The sequence below is a fragment of the Stegostoma tigrinum genome, chromosome 10 (assembly GCF_030684315.1).
Source record: "Stegostoma tigrinum isolate sSteTig4 chromosome 10, sSteTig4.hap1, whole genome shotgun sequence".
NCBI classification, from domain to species: Eukaryota; Metazoa; Chordata; class Chondrichthyes; order Orectolobiformes; family Stegostomatidae; genus Stegostoma; species Stegostoma tigrinum.
In genome coordinates, this window is record NC_081363.1 from 74,180,481 (window position 1) to 74,199,280 (window position 18,800).

Here is an 18,800-nt window from a genome sequence, read left to right on the forward strand (position 1 = left end):
CACAGTGTCGAGCTGGAGGAACACAGCAGGCCAGGCAGCATCAGAGGAGCAGGAAAGTTGACGTTTCGGGTCGGGACCCTTCTTCAGAAATGGGGAAGGGGAAGCCCTACCCGTCCTCTCTCTATTTATTTCTGAGCTCCCTTCTCCCTCAACAATTCTAAAGAAGAATCCCGACCCAAAACGTCAACTTTTCTGCTCCTCTGAAGCAAATTCCATTCCTTCTCAAAATGCGGAGGAATGGAATTGTGGGAGATATAGCAGGTTGATTCAGAAATTGGCGTGCTGAAAGAAGATCATCCTGGAGACCAGTTACTAGTGGTGTACCGCAAGGGTCGGTGTTGGGTCCACTGCTGTTTGTCATTTTTATAAATGACCTAGATGAGGGCGTAGACGGATGGGTTAGTAAATTTGCAGACGACACTAAGGTCGGTGGAGTTGTGGATAGTGACGAAGGATGCTGTTGCAGAGAGACATAGATAAGCTGCAGAGCTGGGCTGAGAGGTGGCAAATGGAGTTTAATGCAGACAAGTGTGAGGTGATGCACTTTGGTAGGAGTAACCAGAAGGCAAAGTACAGGGCTAATGGTAAGATTCTTAGTAGTGTAGATGAGCAGAGAGATCTCGGTGCCCATGTACACGGATCCTTTGAAAGTTGCCACCCAGGTTGACAGGGCTGTTAGAAGGCATACAGTGTTTTAGGTTTTATTAATAGAGGGATCGAGTTCCGGAACCAAGAGGTTATGGTGAAGCTGTACAAAACTCTGGTGTGGCTGCACTTGGAGTATTGTGTACAGTTCTGGTCACCACATTATAAGAAGGATGTGGAAGCTTTGGAAAGGGTGCAGAGGAGATTTACTAGGATGTTGCCTGCTATGGAGGGAAGGTCTTACAAGGAAAGGCTGAGGGACTTGAGGCTGTTTTCATTAGAGAGAAGAAGGTTGAGAGGTGTCTTAATTGAAACATATAAAATAATCAGAGGGTTAGATAGGGTGGATAGGGAGAGCCTTTTTCCTAGGATGGTGACGGCCAGCACAAGGGGGCATAGCTTTAAATTGAGGGGTGAAAGATATAGGACAGATGACAGAGGTAGTTTCTTTACTCAGAGAGTAGTAAGGGAATGGAACGCTTTGCCTGCAACGGTAGTAGCTTCGCCAACTTTAGGTACAGTTAACTCATCATTGGATAAGCATATGGACGTACATGGAATAGCGTAGGTTAGATGGGCTTGAGATCGGTATGACAGGTCAGCACAACATCGAGGGCCGAAGGGCCTGTACTGTGCTGTAATGTTCTATGTTCTGTGTTCTATGCCTGGCCTGCTGTGTTCCTCCAGCTCCACGTTATTTTATCTTGGATAAGCTGGTGTTGTTTTCTTTGGAGCAGTGAAGGGACCTTGACAGGATTATGAAGGGCATACATAGAGTCAATAGGAAGCCACTTTTTCCATTAGTAAAGGAGCAAATTACCAGTAGACACAGATTTTAGGTAAGAGGTAGAAGATTTGAGGTAGAAGATTTGAGAGGACAGTTGAAGGGAATTTTTTTTCATGTAGGAGGTATAGCAATCTTGAACTCACTGCTCACTGGTTAAGTGAAAAACCCTCTTAACATTTAGGCAATTTTTAGATAGTCACTTACATTGCTAAAGCCCCCAGAGCTGTGGGCCAAGAATTGGAAAATGAAATTATGCAGTCAAATTTTGTTGAACGGCATGGATTCAGTGGGCTAAATGGCCTCCTTTTGTTCTAAGGGCCAGTGAATCTGATAACAGTGGAAGCTAGAAGTGGACTCTCACACCACTAATGACATGGCAACAAACAAACCTTGCTTGGCACAAATATTTCTGTGTATCTTGAACAGTCTGTAAGTTGCCTACAGTTACTTAAAGTTATACTAGTAACAGTTCAAGTGAACTACAATTAAATGCCATTCCTTATGAAAATGGCATATAACAAGAAAAAAGAAGATTGGACACTTTCTGCTCTTGCAGAACATTTATTACTATTTGTTCATATTTTTGTCAAAATAAATCGTGTCTTCTATTGATGGGGCTTACTGTGGTGCAAAAACATTTATAATGTTCAATAAATGAAATTGCAATCAAACATAATCTGATGTATAGTTAGGGCTATCAGTCAAATAACCAATCATAATACCCTAAACTAAGAATATTATGGAAATGATAGAGTTTTAGCGCTGTAACATTCACAATGATCGTGTTTGAAACAGGTGTCCAAAGTGTAGTGAATGGCATGTCCAGTACTTAATTGGTATCACAGAACAGCCTTCTGCGTACTGTTGTTGACATTCATTCCTGAGGAAATATTGCTGTCTCCTGCTACCTCAGCTTCATGGGTTGGTATTTTATCCCTTCCCTCTTCTTGGACTACTGGATGTTCTGTCATTCACTGTAACCTGAAGTAGATTCCATTAACCTGCACACTGAGGTCAATTGCAGAGCTGCAAACAGGTCCTGGAAAGCTTCAATCATGCAGCAAGATGTCACTTAACTTTACTGGCTCAGATACTATGAAAACATTATTGTAGTCACCCTAAGATATACTAAACCAGTTTTCATCGCTCTCTTGTGCAAGATTCACTAGTTCAATACTTTCCACTATACAAGAGTTTCCCTGTTTGTCCAACGCATTGTTTCACAGCCTGCCATACAATGGTGAATGTCACCACTGAAAATCTTCCCCCTCTATGTAATATGTGCTCCTGCACTTGGAACCAGCAGATTATCGTGTTGAAACCAGCAAAAACTAAGAGAGCATGAATTGTGCACTCTTTCAGTTCCACTATTAGAAATTGCATATCACAGTTAAAATCCCTCTCTTGGAAAACAAAATGGATGTGGGTTCAAGCAGAAGTCTGCTTAAGAGTTTCATGAATCTGCGGGCAATCTTCTGCTGTCTCTGATGGTGCATATGAAGGCAGGAAAGGCATGTAGTTAGGCAGGATAGTGGTATACCTGAACCTCCCCACCATCAGCGTTTTCCCAGAATTAAGTTCTGTTTAGGAAGGCCCATGGCCAACCTGCTAACACCGCAACCAACTGAGACTCATAAGCCAAAGAATGATCAATTTAAGGACTTCTTCTAGTTGCCGCTGGGTTAACCCAGTTGCATGTGGCCTATCGTATTATGACAAGTAGCTAAAATTATGCAATTAGCTCATTACCTCCTGGAAGGGATTCCCTCAATCAAAGGCATTGGGCATCTGACCAAGGGACTGGGCCTTGGGGGTTTGAGGCGAGGGTTGGGATGGTGTGAACAGAAGAGCTCCTGGCCTCTGACAAGTCTCTATAAGTGAGACATCCAACTTCCCTCTTGATTCCAGGGGAAGGCCGTGTTGGTGGCCTCTACCCAGCCTGTCTGCTTTGCAGTTTTGGCAGGTCTTCCAGAAAAGAATCAATGTGGATTCCCCACTGGCTCACCGTTCTGACATTGGAATTATATCCTCCAACCTTAGGTGTGGGTCCTGAACTTCACAACATTATGACCCAGAAGCGAGTGAGAATTGGACTGACATGTTAAGAACTGCTGAGAAAGTGCTTTGTTTAAAGGACAAAGTTATAAAGAAGTAAGCCAGTGCTATCTACGCATTACTGCTCAGCAATCAAATACAAACAAAACAATTTGTGCAAGAACCTGTCACATGGTGACAGTTGCAAAAGAAATGGTATTAAATCTGATTTTTCTTTAACCTCAACTGAGGTTTGAGAAAGCAAACATTTTGTTATTCATTAGCTTCTCAACAACAAGTGACTGGTAGTGCTTTATGACTTTGTACTGTAACATACAAGTTGGACACTACCTTTGATCTGTTATCAATTTATGGATGATCGAAGCAAAGTACTATAACACAGCCTAGAGTGACGGTGGCTAAGTCATCCTGAAGAGAAGCGTTTGGGAGGATATACCCAGTCTGGCACAATCTGTCTTCTATGACAATCTACTTATCAAGTCAATAAGTATAACTGAAGGTATGTCAAAGATTCTAAACAGACTGGGATACAAATTGTCAATGCTGAATACCAAAATATGGGTGGAATTTGGCAACAAACTGGCTACTGTACGGAGACTATCACGTCAATCTGAGCCCAAAGGCCAATGAGAAAATAAATTCAAATACTGACTACAAAATGCAGTTGAACAATTAGCCAGACCTATGTTTAACTGTACTTTAAATATAGAGAGATTTTAAGTGTACAAATTGATGCAAATTGATTAATTGATACAAATTTTTCAAGGATTCTTGGAATCAAATTTCAAACGAAGCACATCTGTTCGTCCAGGGTAAGTTTATTGCAATATGGTAGACATAGCATCATTACCCAGAAGTATTGTTTTGTTTTGTAAAGTGAAATGAGCTTTGATACATTTCTTTGGACATTCTTAAGCTATGAATGATTAAAACCTGACATTTAATATATGCCTCTCTTTGGAGTTACTTCTACAAGTACAATTGGAAATGGTAGGTAATTGCAAATGCTAGGAATTATAAAATATTGGGAACACATATTCTATGTCTCACATCCATGCAGAGATGACAGGTTGGTCCATGTGTGACAAGTTTTACTCACAGTGCTTTACAATGTCTGCTCCATGCTTCTTACTCATTCATTCCACCTTGTTCTCTGGCTTTGTTTCCTTTTCTCCGAGTCCACACCCAACCTTGGCCAATCAAACACAGTGAGAACAATAATAAACTCATAATAAAACACAGAACAACTGAGCACTATAATATACGCTGATCCATCAGTATCTACGAAGCAAAATAGGTCACATTTTGGAAGGAAGTCGCAACAAATGACCTGGTTCTGATAAAGTAATCTAACTTCCCTATTTCATAGCTGCTGATGAATGGGAATACATATACCAACACCATGACTGGCTAATCTTCAGATGCCATATAATTTTAGAAAAGTTAATTTGCCAATTCATTTTTTTTCCCAGATTCTGATTAGCTTCCTCAAATCCATTTTAGATTTATCCCTCTCTGAAGAATCTTTGTGGGACATTTCCCAAGTAATCATAAGACACTCTGCCTTTCATTTGGATCATCTCTGACATCTTGGATAGCGGTTCAAAATGCAATGCACTTATATATTTCCCAACACAATGTGGAACACTGCCCCAAAGTGAGAATGCCCCAATTTACACCTATGGTGCCTACAAGTTACTCAGCATTGAACTTGACTGACTAAGTATGCACTCTGGCTGAGAATGTACTGCTATATAATTAATGCGTGTCACAATGTAAATATAAAAAGACACCGAATACGTCAGTGTGGTTTCAGAGCAGATCCTTGTGCTGGTGGAAAATAAAGACATGGAGAAAATATTGGGCTTTCAGCACAATCGATTGAATAGTCAATACTTCTTTATTTCCAAAAGTCTGTTGGCTGTGTGGGACTTTTGTACTAGATAATGAAGGCACTGAGATACAGCAAAGGATGCTGACAGCCAGTGGGGAAACATTGAAATTGTGGGGGTGTTTCATTGCGGCTAATGCGTTTTCTCCTTGAAAATCAATTTCAACTTCCTTTTGATAAATGGCAATAAGATACTTTTCTGACAGTGAAAGACCAGAAAGCAAGGGGAAAAAAAAGACAAAAGAGTGGAGGAAAGAAATCGATGTAAGAAATTATGTTTGCATGGCACCTTTCACTCATTATGACCAAGCACTTTACAACCAATGAAGTACTTTAGTGAAGCCACTGCTGTAATACATGCAAGGTCAGCAACCACTATGTACACAGCTCTGCAACCCTTGACATCTTTATTAGATAGGCTCTTGAGTATGAAGGGGATCAAGGGTTACTGGGAGAAAGCAGGAGAATGGGGTTGAGGAGCTCGTCAGCCGTTATTGAACGGCAGAGCAGACTCAATGGGCTAAATAGCCTAATCTCTGCTCCTATGTCTTATGGTCTTATGATCTTACTACCAATGTGTCATGGTTTTCGTTCAGTCAAACCCTGTAGATGCTATTGTTACTTCAGTAAAAATGCACATCCAAAATTTAAAAAAAACTTTTATACGATGTTTAACAAATAATTCAGAACCATCTTGTGCAAGCTTTAAGCATATATTTTCAATGACCATTTACTTACCCACTTGCCCTGACAAAGATTTTACCCACTGCTCAGAACTTTGGAGGTGAAAGGTGCAAAAGGCACTTTACGTGGCTGCGGTGGGAGATTTGTGAGGGTGGGTGTGATGGACTGCAAACTGCAACATCTTGATATTTGGCTGGCTTCACGGGGAGGACAGATACATCTTTCCCTATGGAACACAAGACCTAACTAAAGATTAGCACTCCTACAGTCATGAGAATGGAATGCAGGAATAAACTGACTCTCTGAAAACTCTATAAACACCACCACCACCCTCCTAGCCATAATGGCAACCACCTGAGATCTAGGCCAAGTGATACTTTCCCTTAAGCAAAGGTACTGTTATTGTAATTAAACTTGGAGCATATCAAAAAGCCAAGGCATTTATTTCCTCTGTATGTCAAGTAATGTAAAATGAAAACTTTCATTGATACCAAATCCAAACAAACGTTTTCTTGTTGAATTCAACAATTTTGTGAGTAATTTACAGCCTTTTCACCTTTGCTCCTTCCTCGATGTTCTCAATGTTGTGTAGTTACCATGTCAGTATGCATATTAAAGTACATTGTCTGACACTATCAGAACCCCGGTACCTCCTGTTGGCTGATAAACAACATTTTGTCGTAACATCCTTGGCTTTACTCGCAGGTCTGAAGCTCAATGAAAATGCGAAATTTCACAATGTAAAGATATTCTCAGTTGATTTGAAGATATCCTAATTACAAGTCAATCATTCATGATCCACTTGAGTCAGCAGCAATTTCATCCAGTGTCATTATCTCATGTAATTTTTCAGTACCATATAATCAAACACAAGCAGTATTTGGGGGTTAGGATGGCTAGTGAATATGAGATCATAGGCGCCTATAATTAAACAATTTCCCATGAACTGATTTAGCTTTATCAGTAAGCAAATGGTTTTCTTCTCTTATTATATGACAGGCAATATCCATTTGAAATGCTTATACACCCTTAAGTTTACAAATGCAGGATGTTTGGAATTATTTGTGCTCTGGATCAAAATGTGTAATCCTAAATCAGTCAAACCAGCCTTGGGGTCATCTCTCTCTCTCTCTCTCTCTCTCTCTCTATCTGTTTCTCAATATCTCTGCCCGTACTTCTTAGTGACAGTTTCTTTTTCTGCTCCTGAGCAGATTGAGACCTTTAAGGTTTAAGGTGAGAGGGGAACAACTTAAAGGGGATCTGAGGGGCAACTTTTTCAGGCAGAGGGTGGTGCATGTGTGGAATAGCAGCCAGAGGAGGTGGTGGAGGCTGGTACAATGAAAACGTTTAAAAGTCATCTAGATGGGTCCATGAATAGGAAGGATTTAGAGGGATACGGGTCAACTGCTGGGAAATTGAACTAGATTAATTTAGGATATCTGATTGGCATGGACAAGTTGGACTGTCTGGTTCCATGCTGTAGATCTCTAAGAATCGTGGTTCTGTGACTCTATGACTGTATAACTCTATGACTTTGTGACTACGAACAGTAAATAAAGCTCTCATTCTCAGGGACAATGGGGGGGAAGGACATGGTGAAGCATGGAAATAGCAATTCCTCTCTGAATGCATAACTTAACATTTCGACTCTATCCTGCAAATTTACATTTCCTATTGCCTTAACAGGTAGTAATTATGGGTTTCACAACCACATGCAGACAGGTTCAATGACCTGCGCTGCAGTTACAACTTTCATGTAAGACTCCACTCGACTTCCCTAACCATAACAGTTAACTACCGGAATAATTACTATCACATCTAAAATCTGGCATTTAGGTACATTTTACTTCACACTTTCTGTAGTATCTGTGGAACACAATGTTCACATTACTGCTTCTCACCCATCGTGACATCCATCCATCTTGGGAGATAATGTACTGTGCCCAGGGTGTAGATCACATCTAGATTGCATGCTATCAGTTCCGATCTTACGGCATCTAGGGGATATGGGGAGAAAGCAGAGATATGCCAGCTACATAGAGGTTCAACCATGATCACATTGAATGGTCCAGCGGGCCTGAAGGGCCAAATACCCTGCTCCTACTCCTAGTCTTTATGTTTCTTTGGCTGTAGAGGCCATTTCTTGAGTGGCAGTCCCTTCTGTAGCTGGACTATATGAGTAATGATGATTTTACTTCTGATGGGCTTTCTTTTCAACTTTCTGGTCACTTGCTTGTCCCCTATTTTTTCCATGCCTTCCCTGACTATTTGTCTCCTGGTACTTTGGTCAGCAGCAAGGAATTCCAGAGCATTTATACAATCAACTTGCAGTCAGGTTTGCAGACATCCTTATATTGCAGACAAAGGTCATCTATTGGTGTTGTACCAATGGGGGAGATGAGGCCAACATAGCTCACGTAACCCAGTCAACAGAGTCACCACTGTTGTGTACGTCACATGGTCACAAGGAACATGGTCATAACATCATCATAATATCATAACATGTGACCTGCTGCTATAGTACTTTAACTACTTCCTATGCATCTGAGAGACACTGTGAGGAGCTACAAATTATATATGAAATGCTTAGCTTTAGCCCAGGCACGCAAGTGCCTTCAGTTGTAATATATAGTTATAATACCAGGAGCTGTAACAATAGTGTGTTGAATTCTATGTTATATGTGTCTCATTCTACTGCTATGGGAGCTAGCATCAGTATCAACTCATGAGATGGCAATACCCCACTGAAAGTAAAAAAAAACCTATCACTGTATCAATGACAGATTGGAAGGCAGAAAAGATCAGGGTTAATAGCAATGACTGCAAAGAAATGATTTCGAGATCCTAGACCACTGACTCAAGAGGCAAACATTCCATATTCAGCACTGTTTATTGATATTTATCTGAGATAATTGATGTAGTGATTGTAACAAGGTGAGCCAGCTGGACCTCATAGAATATGAGTTCCCTGATTAGTCTGAACAACTCAGGGAGCCCTGGCTGGTGTCAAAAGGTTGAGTGCCAGGGATACAGATACTCTGATGCCTGACTCTTAATGAGGCAGTAGTATAGTCAACGACTGTTCATGTGTAAATGAAGGGTGGCTTGGTGATGGGATACCAGCCTCTGTAGAGCTATTTCAGTGGGGGCAGAAACTGTTATGCTGCGTAATCTGCCTTGTGCAAGCGTTGCTGTAGAAAGGAATGCGCTGAAAGCACAAGCCTGGAAAACACAGAGCTTTAAAATTTCAGTTAGCTGGCTTTTGATTCATACTCAATTATTCAACTCTGTCATGACGGTGGTGACTTTGGCAACCCTGTTGCTGATTTTGCCATTAAGGGACGTGTTGCTGGAATGTGTTAATCAAAGGTTGAGAAACCATCAGCAGCTTCCAGAGTGAAGTTGTCAATGCCTGTGGAAATTGAAGTCTCTGTGTCCTGGCCCATAGCATTTTATCTCTCTCCTTCTCTCTCTCTCTCTCTCACTCTCTGTCTCTCACAGAAGGCTATATATAAAGAGAAGAGAGAGCAGTGAAGTCTTCCCGTCTTGCTGTTACCAATCTATAGATCTCTCTGTTCTGCGCAGTGTTTGGATTCAAATTGCAGTTCATTTGTGTGTTCCCTTGTCTGACTTCATTTTTATATAAGCTGGATAATCTGCAAGAAACTTTGATCCTAACAAGCAAAACATCCAAAAAGTTATAAGTGAAATGGGCGGTACAGTGGCTCAGCAGTTAGCACTGCTGCCTCACAGGGCTAGGGGCCCAGTTTCGATCCCATTCTTGGGCGACTGTCTGTGTGGAATTTGAACATTCTCCTCGTGTCTGCATGGGTTTCCTCTGGGTGCCCCAGTTTCCTCCCCCAGTCCAAAGATGTGCAGTCTAGGTGGATTGGCCATACTAAATTGCCCAAAGTGTTCAGGGAGGTGTAGATTAGGTGGGTTATAGGGGATGGGTCTGGGTGGAATGCTCTGAGGGTCAGTGTGGATTTGTTGGTCCAAAGGGCCTGTTTCCACTCTGTAGGGATTCAAACAAAAAGGCAGATAGAAATCTGAGTGGATAAACTGAAATTGCCAGAAAAGCTCAGCAGGTCTGGCAATATTTGTGGAGAGAATTCAGAGATAATGCTTTGAGTCCAGTGACCAGTTCCCAAGCCTACAGTCACTCAGCCAGAAACGTTAACTTTGATTTCTCTCGACAGATGCCGCCAGACTTTTTGAGCTTTTCCAGCAATTTCTGTTTTTGCTTCTGATTTACAGCATCCACAGTTCTTTCGGTTTTTATTTAGAGATCTGAGTGACTGGTTTCAGTCATGTTGATGACATGCTCATTTTAGTTCAGACAGGGGCATCTTTGCTAATTGTTCCATTAATTAGTGCAATCTGTGATCAGGTGATCTCTGCAGCCATTTGACTTAATGTCTTTTCTTTTAATATAATTTTGGTTAATTTCAAGTCCCTGGCATTAGAAGTCAGATGAGGAAGTCAAAGATCTCTAGTCCTGTCATTACACTGATGATATCTATTATGATTATATAATACTATCCTATCACTATCACAACATTTGCAATTATCTTACGCTGTTTATGTTATAGAGTTGCTTCATAAGTTCTTAAATTCATAAGACATAGGGACAGAATTAGGCCATTCAGCCCATCAAAGTCTGCTCTGCCTTTCGATCATGGCAGATATGCTCCTCACCCCCATTATCCTGCCTTGTCCCCATAAGCCTTCAAATTACCCGTTACCAAGTAAAAATCTGTCTAAAACCTCCTTAAAGCCACTGCACTGTGGGGTAGCAAATTCCACAGACTCATTACCCTTTGGGAGAAGCAGTTTCTCCTCAAATCTGTATTAAATTTGCTACCCCTTATCCTAAGACTATGACCCCTCATCCAAGAATGCCCCACAAGAGGAAGTGTCTGCTCCACACCTATTTTATCCTTATGTTTTATTACCTTGAATACCTCAATTTGTTCTCCACTCATTCTTCTAAATTCCATCGACTATAGACCTAAACCTGCTTCTACCATACCTCTAATCTTGAGAGTAGCAAAGCACTTTCATGCTACCTAGACCATATAGTTTCATGTCTACAGGTTGAGAACTTTTGTTTTTTCAATTCCTATTTCTATTTTCTTTTAATTTGTTTCTGTTTCCATTTGAGCTAATAAGGGAATTACAATTTAACACTAACATTATCAATGTTAAAAGCAATGACATAAACAGATTTCCCCGAGGAATGCATTCAATAACTTTTCTAACCTTTTCTAACTTGAACGTCGAAGGATGAGGGGTGACCTGATAGAGATTTGAACATTTATGAGACACATGAAAAGAATGAATAGTCAGAATCTTTTTCTCAGGGTAGAAATGCCAATAACTAGGAGATTTAGGGTTTAAAGTAAAAGGGGATAAGGTTAAAGGAGATATGAGAGGCAGGTTTATTTAAATGTCTGGAATGCGCTGCCAGAGGTGGTGGTGGAGGTGGATGCAAACGTTTAAATGCCATCTTGACAGATATATAAACGGGTAGGGAAAAGAGGAAAAAGGGATCAAGTATAAGCAAAAGGTATTTAATGTTGGAAACAATCATGTGTTGGTTCAGTCTTGGTGGGCCAAAGCGCCTGTTCCTGTGTTGTACTATTCTTTGCTCTTTGTTCTAATGCTGGTGGTTCTACTACCTTTATATGAGTGGGCATTTGACATTTTGCTGCTGTGAAACTGTGTCTGACTTCTATATATCCTTTGGAAGTGGCCTATGGTTTTATACATGCAGCATTCTTTTGTCACAGCCGGGCACTGCTTGAACATGTGAGGCTATGTTGTTACAAAGTACTGACACTGTCTCTTTACTAATGATCTACTATGTCTATTGGATTGTTGCAAAATCTCATACAATGCAGAAGAGGTCCTTCAGCCCATTGAACCTGGGCCAATAGTCTGCACTAATCTTAATAGCCTTGAATATTATGATATTTCAATGGTCATCAAAATGCTTTTATAGCTTTGTGAGGTTTCCCACCTGAACTGGCCAGGCAAGCAATGTATTCTAGATTCCCACAAACTTCCAAATGGAAAAGGCTTTCCTGAAAACCCCTCTAAACCTCCCACCCTTCCCTATAACATTATGCCCACTTGTTATTGTCCCTTCAACCAAGGGGAACAGTCGCTTCTTACCGATTGTGTCCATAGCCCTCATAAACTATTCATCTCTTTCAAGTTCCTCAATTGCGCACTGTTCATTACTAAGTGAGTCATATTTTTCTAGTCATAGAGTCATGGAGTCACAGAGTTACAGCTCAGAAACAAACATTTTGGTCGAATCAGTCTATGCTGGCCATAATCAAAAATTAAACTGGTCCCACCTGCCTGCACTTGGCCCACATCCTTCCAAACATTTCTTGTTCATGTACTCATCCAAAGGTCTTTTAAACATTATAATTGTATCTGCATCCTTCACTTCTCCTGGAAGCTCAACCCACATACCAATCACGCTCTCTCTGTAAAAGAATCGCCCCTCTTGTCTCTTTTAAATCTTTCTCCTCTCACCTTGAAAACCCCCCTCCAGGGGAAAAGACATCTGCCAGTAACCTGATCTATACCCTTCATGATTTTATAAACCTCCATAAGGCCACTCCTTTACTTTGTATGCTCCAGTGGAAATTCTAGCCTATCCGATCTCTCCTTATAAATCAAACCCTCCACTCCCAACAACATCCTGGTAAATATCTTCTGACCCCTCCCCAGCTTAATAATACCCTTCCTCTAACAGGGCAACCAGAACTGGAGACAGATGATGCAGTGTGGAGTTGGAGGAACACAACAAGCCAGGCAGCATCAGTGCAACAGGTAACCTGAAGCTTCGGGTCGGGACCCTTCCAAGAAGGGACCTAACCTGAAACGCCAGCTTTCCGTTCCTCTGATGCTGCCTGGCCCATTGTGTTCCTCCAACTCCACACTGTACTACCTCTGACTCTAGTTCTTACTATCTCAGAACTGGACACAGCACACCAGAAGAGGTCTCACCAACATCCTGTACAACCTCAATATGATGTCCCAACTCCTAGAGTCAAAGGTCTGAGCAATGAAGGCAATCATTGAACGCCTCCTTAACCACCCTGTCTACATGATGTTTTTTATTTGTTGTTTGAACGAGGAATGCTGGCTGCCAACAAATTTAACCAGTAGATTTGCGACTAAGGTCACTGGGAACTCTTGCTGAAAATAGCAGTTGTATGAAATTAAAGCCTTGATTCAGCTAAACTCAACCTATTTAAAGGAGGCTATGGTATCGAGCATACTGCTCATGTACAATTATCCTTTTCTGTTCAGATGTATCCAATCGAAACTCCAACTGTTGGGGTAATCTCTCATTCTAAAATAATAGGAGGCTTTATGGTCCTGTAATGTTCCTCATGTGAATTGGCAGCACTTATAAAATAAAGTCACAGGACCCAGTTCACATTAAAATTGTACAAAATAGAATGAGATATATCTAAAATTAAGACTATTCACAAAGCCAGTAGTGAGTAACAGCATAGCAACTGGGGGCTACTATTGATTGGAAATGAAATTCCGCACACACAACCATATCTGCTGGAGAAATTAAATACTAAAGAGCTGAATATTATTGGTGAAATGGTTTGACATGGAAGTTACTTCCCACTTATTATTGGAAAGACAGGGACGGCGCATAAGGGAGCAGAGGTCCACAACAGATCAAGAATGGGACATAACGGCCCAACTAATCACAACATTAGGACCTCATTTAAGAAAAAATCCTGCAGTTTTCACTTGATAATCAGCCAGATAAACAGCATAACTAGCTAGAATAAAGGACTCATGGGGCAGAGGTGGTGTGGGTGGAGTGGGGGTGGATATGGGGGTCACTTCCTAGCAGTCAATTGGGAGGGATGATGGGTGTGCAGGAGAGGCTGAATAATCAGGGCCATACAAGGCCAGAGACTTCCTTGTGATTCCTGGATAACAAAATTGCACTCCCAGCCCACAGCAAATGTTAAAAGGAGCAGATCTTTAGCATTCACCTCAGGCAGAGTTGAGGTGGGTGACAGTTTAACCGTCACCATTCTAATCATCTGCCTGTAGTGTAATAAAATGTTCTCAATCCTTTAGAAGCATTACACAACATACTCAGCACCAAGCCATCTAAGAGCATTTTGCTGGGGCTGGTGACCAACAGCTTGCTGAAAGAGGTAGTTCTCGAAAGTGGGAAAGGGAAGCAGAGAGGTTTAAGGGGAGAATTCCAGAACTCAGGGTTTCAGCATCTGAAAGCACAAGCACTGATGATGGTGAAATTAGAATTGGGATTCGTCAAGACGTGAGCCTGAGGGGAAATCACAGATATCTCAGAGATTTGTCAGGGCTGGTGGAGAGATAAGGAGGATTGAGGCCGTAGAGATCCCCTAAAGCAAGATCAGCATGACTCTCCCACCTGCCAGAGTTTCAGGTCCATTATTGGGACCTGATGTGCCTCCATCCCAGGTCATGGGCCTCTTCCCTCACTGTAAAGTATAAATGGAGGTGATGATGATATCATCAAGCTGTGACTGGTGAATTTTAATTATACCCTACCCACCTTTTGTGGGAGTCTCGCAATTCCCTGAGTACAGTACATTCACTAGTCCCCCTTTATTTACTTTCTCAAAGACTTCCAATAAAACAATTAAACATGATTTCTTTTTCACAAAGTCATGCTGAATCTGTCTGATGACCATGATCTTTTCTCAGTGGCCTGCCATATTGTTTTTAACAACAGTCTTTAACATCACCCCCTTCCTAGCTTGTAGTTTCCAGCTTTAACTCTGCCTCACTTTTTAAATACAACAATTACTTTCACTATTTCCCAATCCGATGGAACCTTTCATGAATCTAGGAAATACATCACTGGCTATCTCATTTAGGACCCGATGATGTAACCTGTCAGGACCCAGGAACTTAGCAGCCTGAAGTTCCAACTATTTACTCTCTACTACTTTCCCACTGGTTGTGATGTAATAATATTTGTGTGTGTGTGTGTGTGTGTGTGTGTGTGTGTGTGTGTGTGTGTGTGTGTGTGTATGTATCTTTTCTTTTGTTTTGAAGCATGAATTCCAAGAAGAAAATTCCAAAGGTGGTCATTATTGGAGCTGGAATAGCTGGTGTGGCAGCTGCTGGGAAATTATTGCAACACGGATTCAATGATGTACAGATTATTGAGGCATCAAGTCGGCCTGGAGGACGGATCAGAAGCTACCCATTTGGTATGGAACAGTGAACATTTAGAGAATGCGGAAATTACATTACATTGGACCAGAATTTTTTTTAAGTCAGTGCTCAGGCGGATTAAATGACAAAATGCGTTAATAATGACAAATAATGAATACGTTCACCCATCACTTAATGCAATTGTAAAATATACTATTCTCAAGGCAATATGGATTTCAGACAAATAACCAAGGATATAATATTTTAATTTTAAACGTAAAACTGTGAAGTAACAATGACTTCATGAACCTTCCGATGTTAGAATATTTTCTAATCAACCTGTTCAGGGATGTAGTGACACATCTCTGGAACAGGTGGGACTTGAACCTGGGCCTACCTAGCTCAGAGGTAGTGACGCTACCACTGCACATGTGAGTCCTATTTGCATATTTGGATACACTCGCAAACAAAACTCTACACCTGAAAACACTCAAAAATGTTCAGCTGACATTTTTCTCAGCTTCATTTTGCAGACTATGTCTAGGAAACAGCAAATGTTGTTTCATTAAACAAACATAATGAAGAAGAGAATTAGATACCTTGTATTTCTGGGAGCTAATTCATCTCCACCTGAACTCAAAAATGTAATCATAAAGTTTTCCAATTCTTTGTGGGTTCACACAAACTGAAAAAGATTCTTCCCCGATTGTTGCTTCCCTTCTACAAAAGTAATATTTGTCAGACTGAACAATTATCAAAAGAATTTTACCTAAGAGTCCATCTTGAATAATGAAGGACCTTGCTCATTTGAGGAATCTGGAGCATACAGTTCTGTGATCCTCAATGTGATAGTATACATTAGTCCAGTTGAATGGATGGCTGGTTTGCAAATGCAACATGACACCAACTGCATGAGTTCAATTCCTAAGGTTACCATGAATGACACTCCTTCTCAATCTCTCCCCTTCTCTGAAGTGTGGTGACCCTCAGCTTAAACCACTACCAGTTGGCTATCTCTAATGAAGAGCAGCCCTATGGTCTGATAAAACTATGAAACTTTATAAAATAACATCACAGAGGCCAGAATGCCCGTATTTACACTTGACATTGTTTGGCTTCCTCAGAGCCAGCTCTCAGTGTGAACAGAACCTCTGACACTCCTGTTCTTATCTGTCAGCCAGGGTTCCCTGATTGGACCAGATTAACAGCCCCAAACAGGGAACTCATATTCAATGAGGTCCATCTGGGTGACCTTATTATGATCAGTATACTTTATAAGCTAGTAGTGTGTACAAAAGCTTCATTTAACCAAGATTCAGATGTGATATTTTAATTACATTTTTAAATCTTAAAATAAAAAATGAAATTCAAAACCAAATGGTTGACATGGTGAAAACTTTGAAGCTAGGGCAGTGTTCTTTTGCAGAATATTGACTTATGATCTTTCCAAGCCACATATTTTAATTTACAAAATAAGCATGGAAAATCGTTGATGACAAATTAATCCTTAGATGTTTTGTTTGTCAGGAGCCATTTGATAGAGTAATTACGTCTGAATTAAAGTATTTTCACTCAATATATTTCAGGTAAATCACTGGTAGATGAAGGAGCCCAGTATATTCATGGGGCGAGCATGAAGAACCCCATTTTTCAATTGGCCAAAGAGTATGGTTTCCTCCAGGAAGTATACAATAAGTCAGGCACAGAGTGGTCACTGCTCACCAACACTCAGAAACAGCTTGACCCTGACTTCGCTGAGGAAATGAGAAATCTAGCGAGCAGTATTCTGAGGCATGCTCATTGCCTTGCTGAAGAAAAAGGGTACACACAAGCTAAAAGCCTTGCTGATGTCTACTTAGAGGAAATAAAGACCTTACTTGAACAATGGAGTGATGAGCATGTTGAGCTGAGGAGACAGAGGTTGGCTTTGCTGAGCATGTCAATGAAATGGCAATGTATCCATCTTGCAACAAACAGCCTGGGAGATGTGTCTGTTCTTGAATATGGAGAATATAAGAGCATTGAAGGTGATGACCGAAATTCTCCGGGGTTAGTAAAGCACATTTAACGCTCTTTGCCGTCTGTATTGTTGACTGACTGTGATATTTTTAGCCATTTCAATGGGTGTAGTGGAGATCTTGTGGAGCATTGAGTAGCTTCTCTGCCTCTGAGCCAGAGGGGCTGGGTTCGAGGCCCACTCCAGGGTCTGATGGCCAGGTAAGTTTCACAACAGTGCCGACAAAGCTGAGAATCAATTTCAACCTCCTGCCAATACATGCCAAAGGTAAGCAGTAATACCAGGAGTACTTCCTGGTCAGTCATGTCATGGAGCTAATTTGGAACCTCTGCCATCGCTATCCATTTGGCTCCAGGTTACTGCATGCAACCAAAAATGTGTGTTGCCACAGCAACTTGGACAGTTGGAGGGACAGCTGGTGTGCAACAGTGGAGGAATGATAAAATTTTTCTAAGTCTGAAAGGTGAATAGCTTGGAGAGGAACTTGCAGGAGGTGGCATTTCCACGTAACTGCTGCCCTAATCCTTCTAACATGGTAGTGGTCAGTCTTTGGAAGGTGCTGTAAAAGGAGTTTTGGTGAATTTCTGTCATGCATCTTGTTGATAGTACACACTGCTGCTACTATACATTGATGATGGAGGAAGTGGATGCTTCAGGATATTACACCAAACAAGTAGCCTGCATGTCCCGGATGGTGTCAATTCCAACACGCTTTTCAATTGTGCCTTGAGATCATGGATAGGCTTTATGGAGTTAGAAGGTGCCTTTCCCACTGTAGGATCCTTAACTTCTGACCTGCTCTTTTAGTGACAATATTTTTATATGGCTGGTGCAGTTCAATTTCTGATTGATGGTAACCTCCAGCATATTGATAAATGGGGGATTCAGTGATCATAATGCCAGTGGATAGCAACAAGCAATTATTAGTTTGTGGATATTTCAATTCTCTGACACTTGCATGGCACAAATGTTACTTGCCACTTGTCAGCCCAATTCTGGATATTATCCAGATCTTTTTTGCATTTTGACATGGACTACTTGAAGAATCATGCAAGATGCTGAATGTTGTGCAATCGTCAGCAAACATTCCACTTCTGATCTTTTGGGAGGGAAGGTCATGGATGAAGCAGCTGAAGACAGTTGGCCTAAGACATTATCCTGAGGAGCTCTCGCAGGGATGTCCTGAAGCTGAGATGATTGACCTCTAGTAGCCACGACCATCTTCCTTTGTGCTCGGTCTGACTTCAACCAACAGAAAGATTTCCTCCCATAATTACTGTAAGTAGGATTTGATTCTAGTGTTGTTAGGATTCCTTAATACCACATTTGATCAAATGTGGCCTTGGTTTCGAGGGTAGTTACTCTCACTTTGCCTCTGAAATTCTTGTCCATGTTTGCAACAAAGCTACAATGAGGTCAGAAGCTGAATGAGCTTGGTGGAACCCAAATTGAGTAACAAGAGATGCTTCATAGCACTGTTGATGACACCTTCCTTCACTTTACTGATGAGACTGAAT

The 18,800-nt window shown here is 41.2% G+C and overlaps 1 protein-coding gene across 2 annotated transcripts in view; it reads left to right on the plus strand.

Moving 5' to 3' along the window:
- LOC125455319 (peroxisomal N(1)-acetyl-spermine/spermidine oxidase-like) overlaps positions 1–18,800 on the plus strand; it is a 70,658-nt gene that overhangs the window by 34,183 nt on the left and 17,675 nt on the right. For both annotated transcript variants that reach the window (XM_048537099.2, XM_048537098.2), the window contains exons 9-10: positions 15,165–15,322; positions 16,853–17,315. In XM_048537099.2, coding sequence (XP_048393056.1) covers positions 15,165–15,322; positions 16,853–17,315 — 621 coding nt within the window. The remainder of the gene's footprint in view (positions 1–15,164; positions 15,323–16,852; positions 17,316–18,800) is intronic.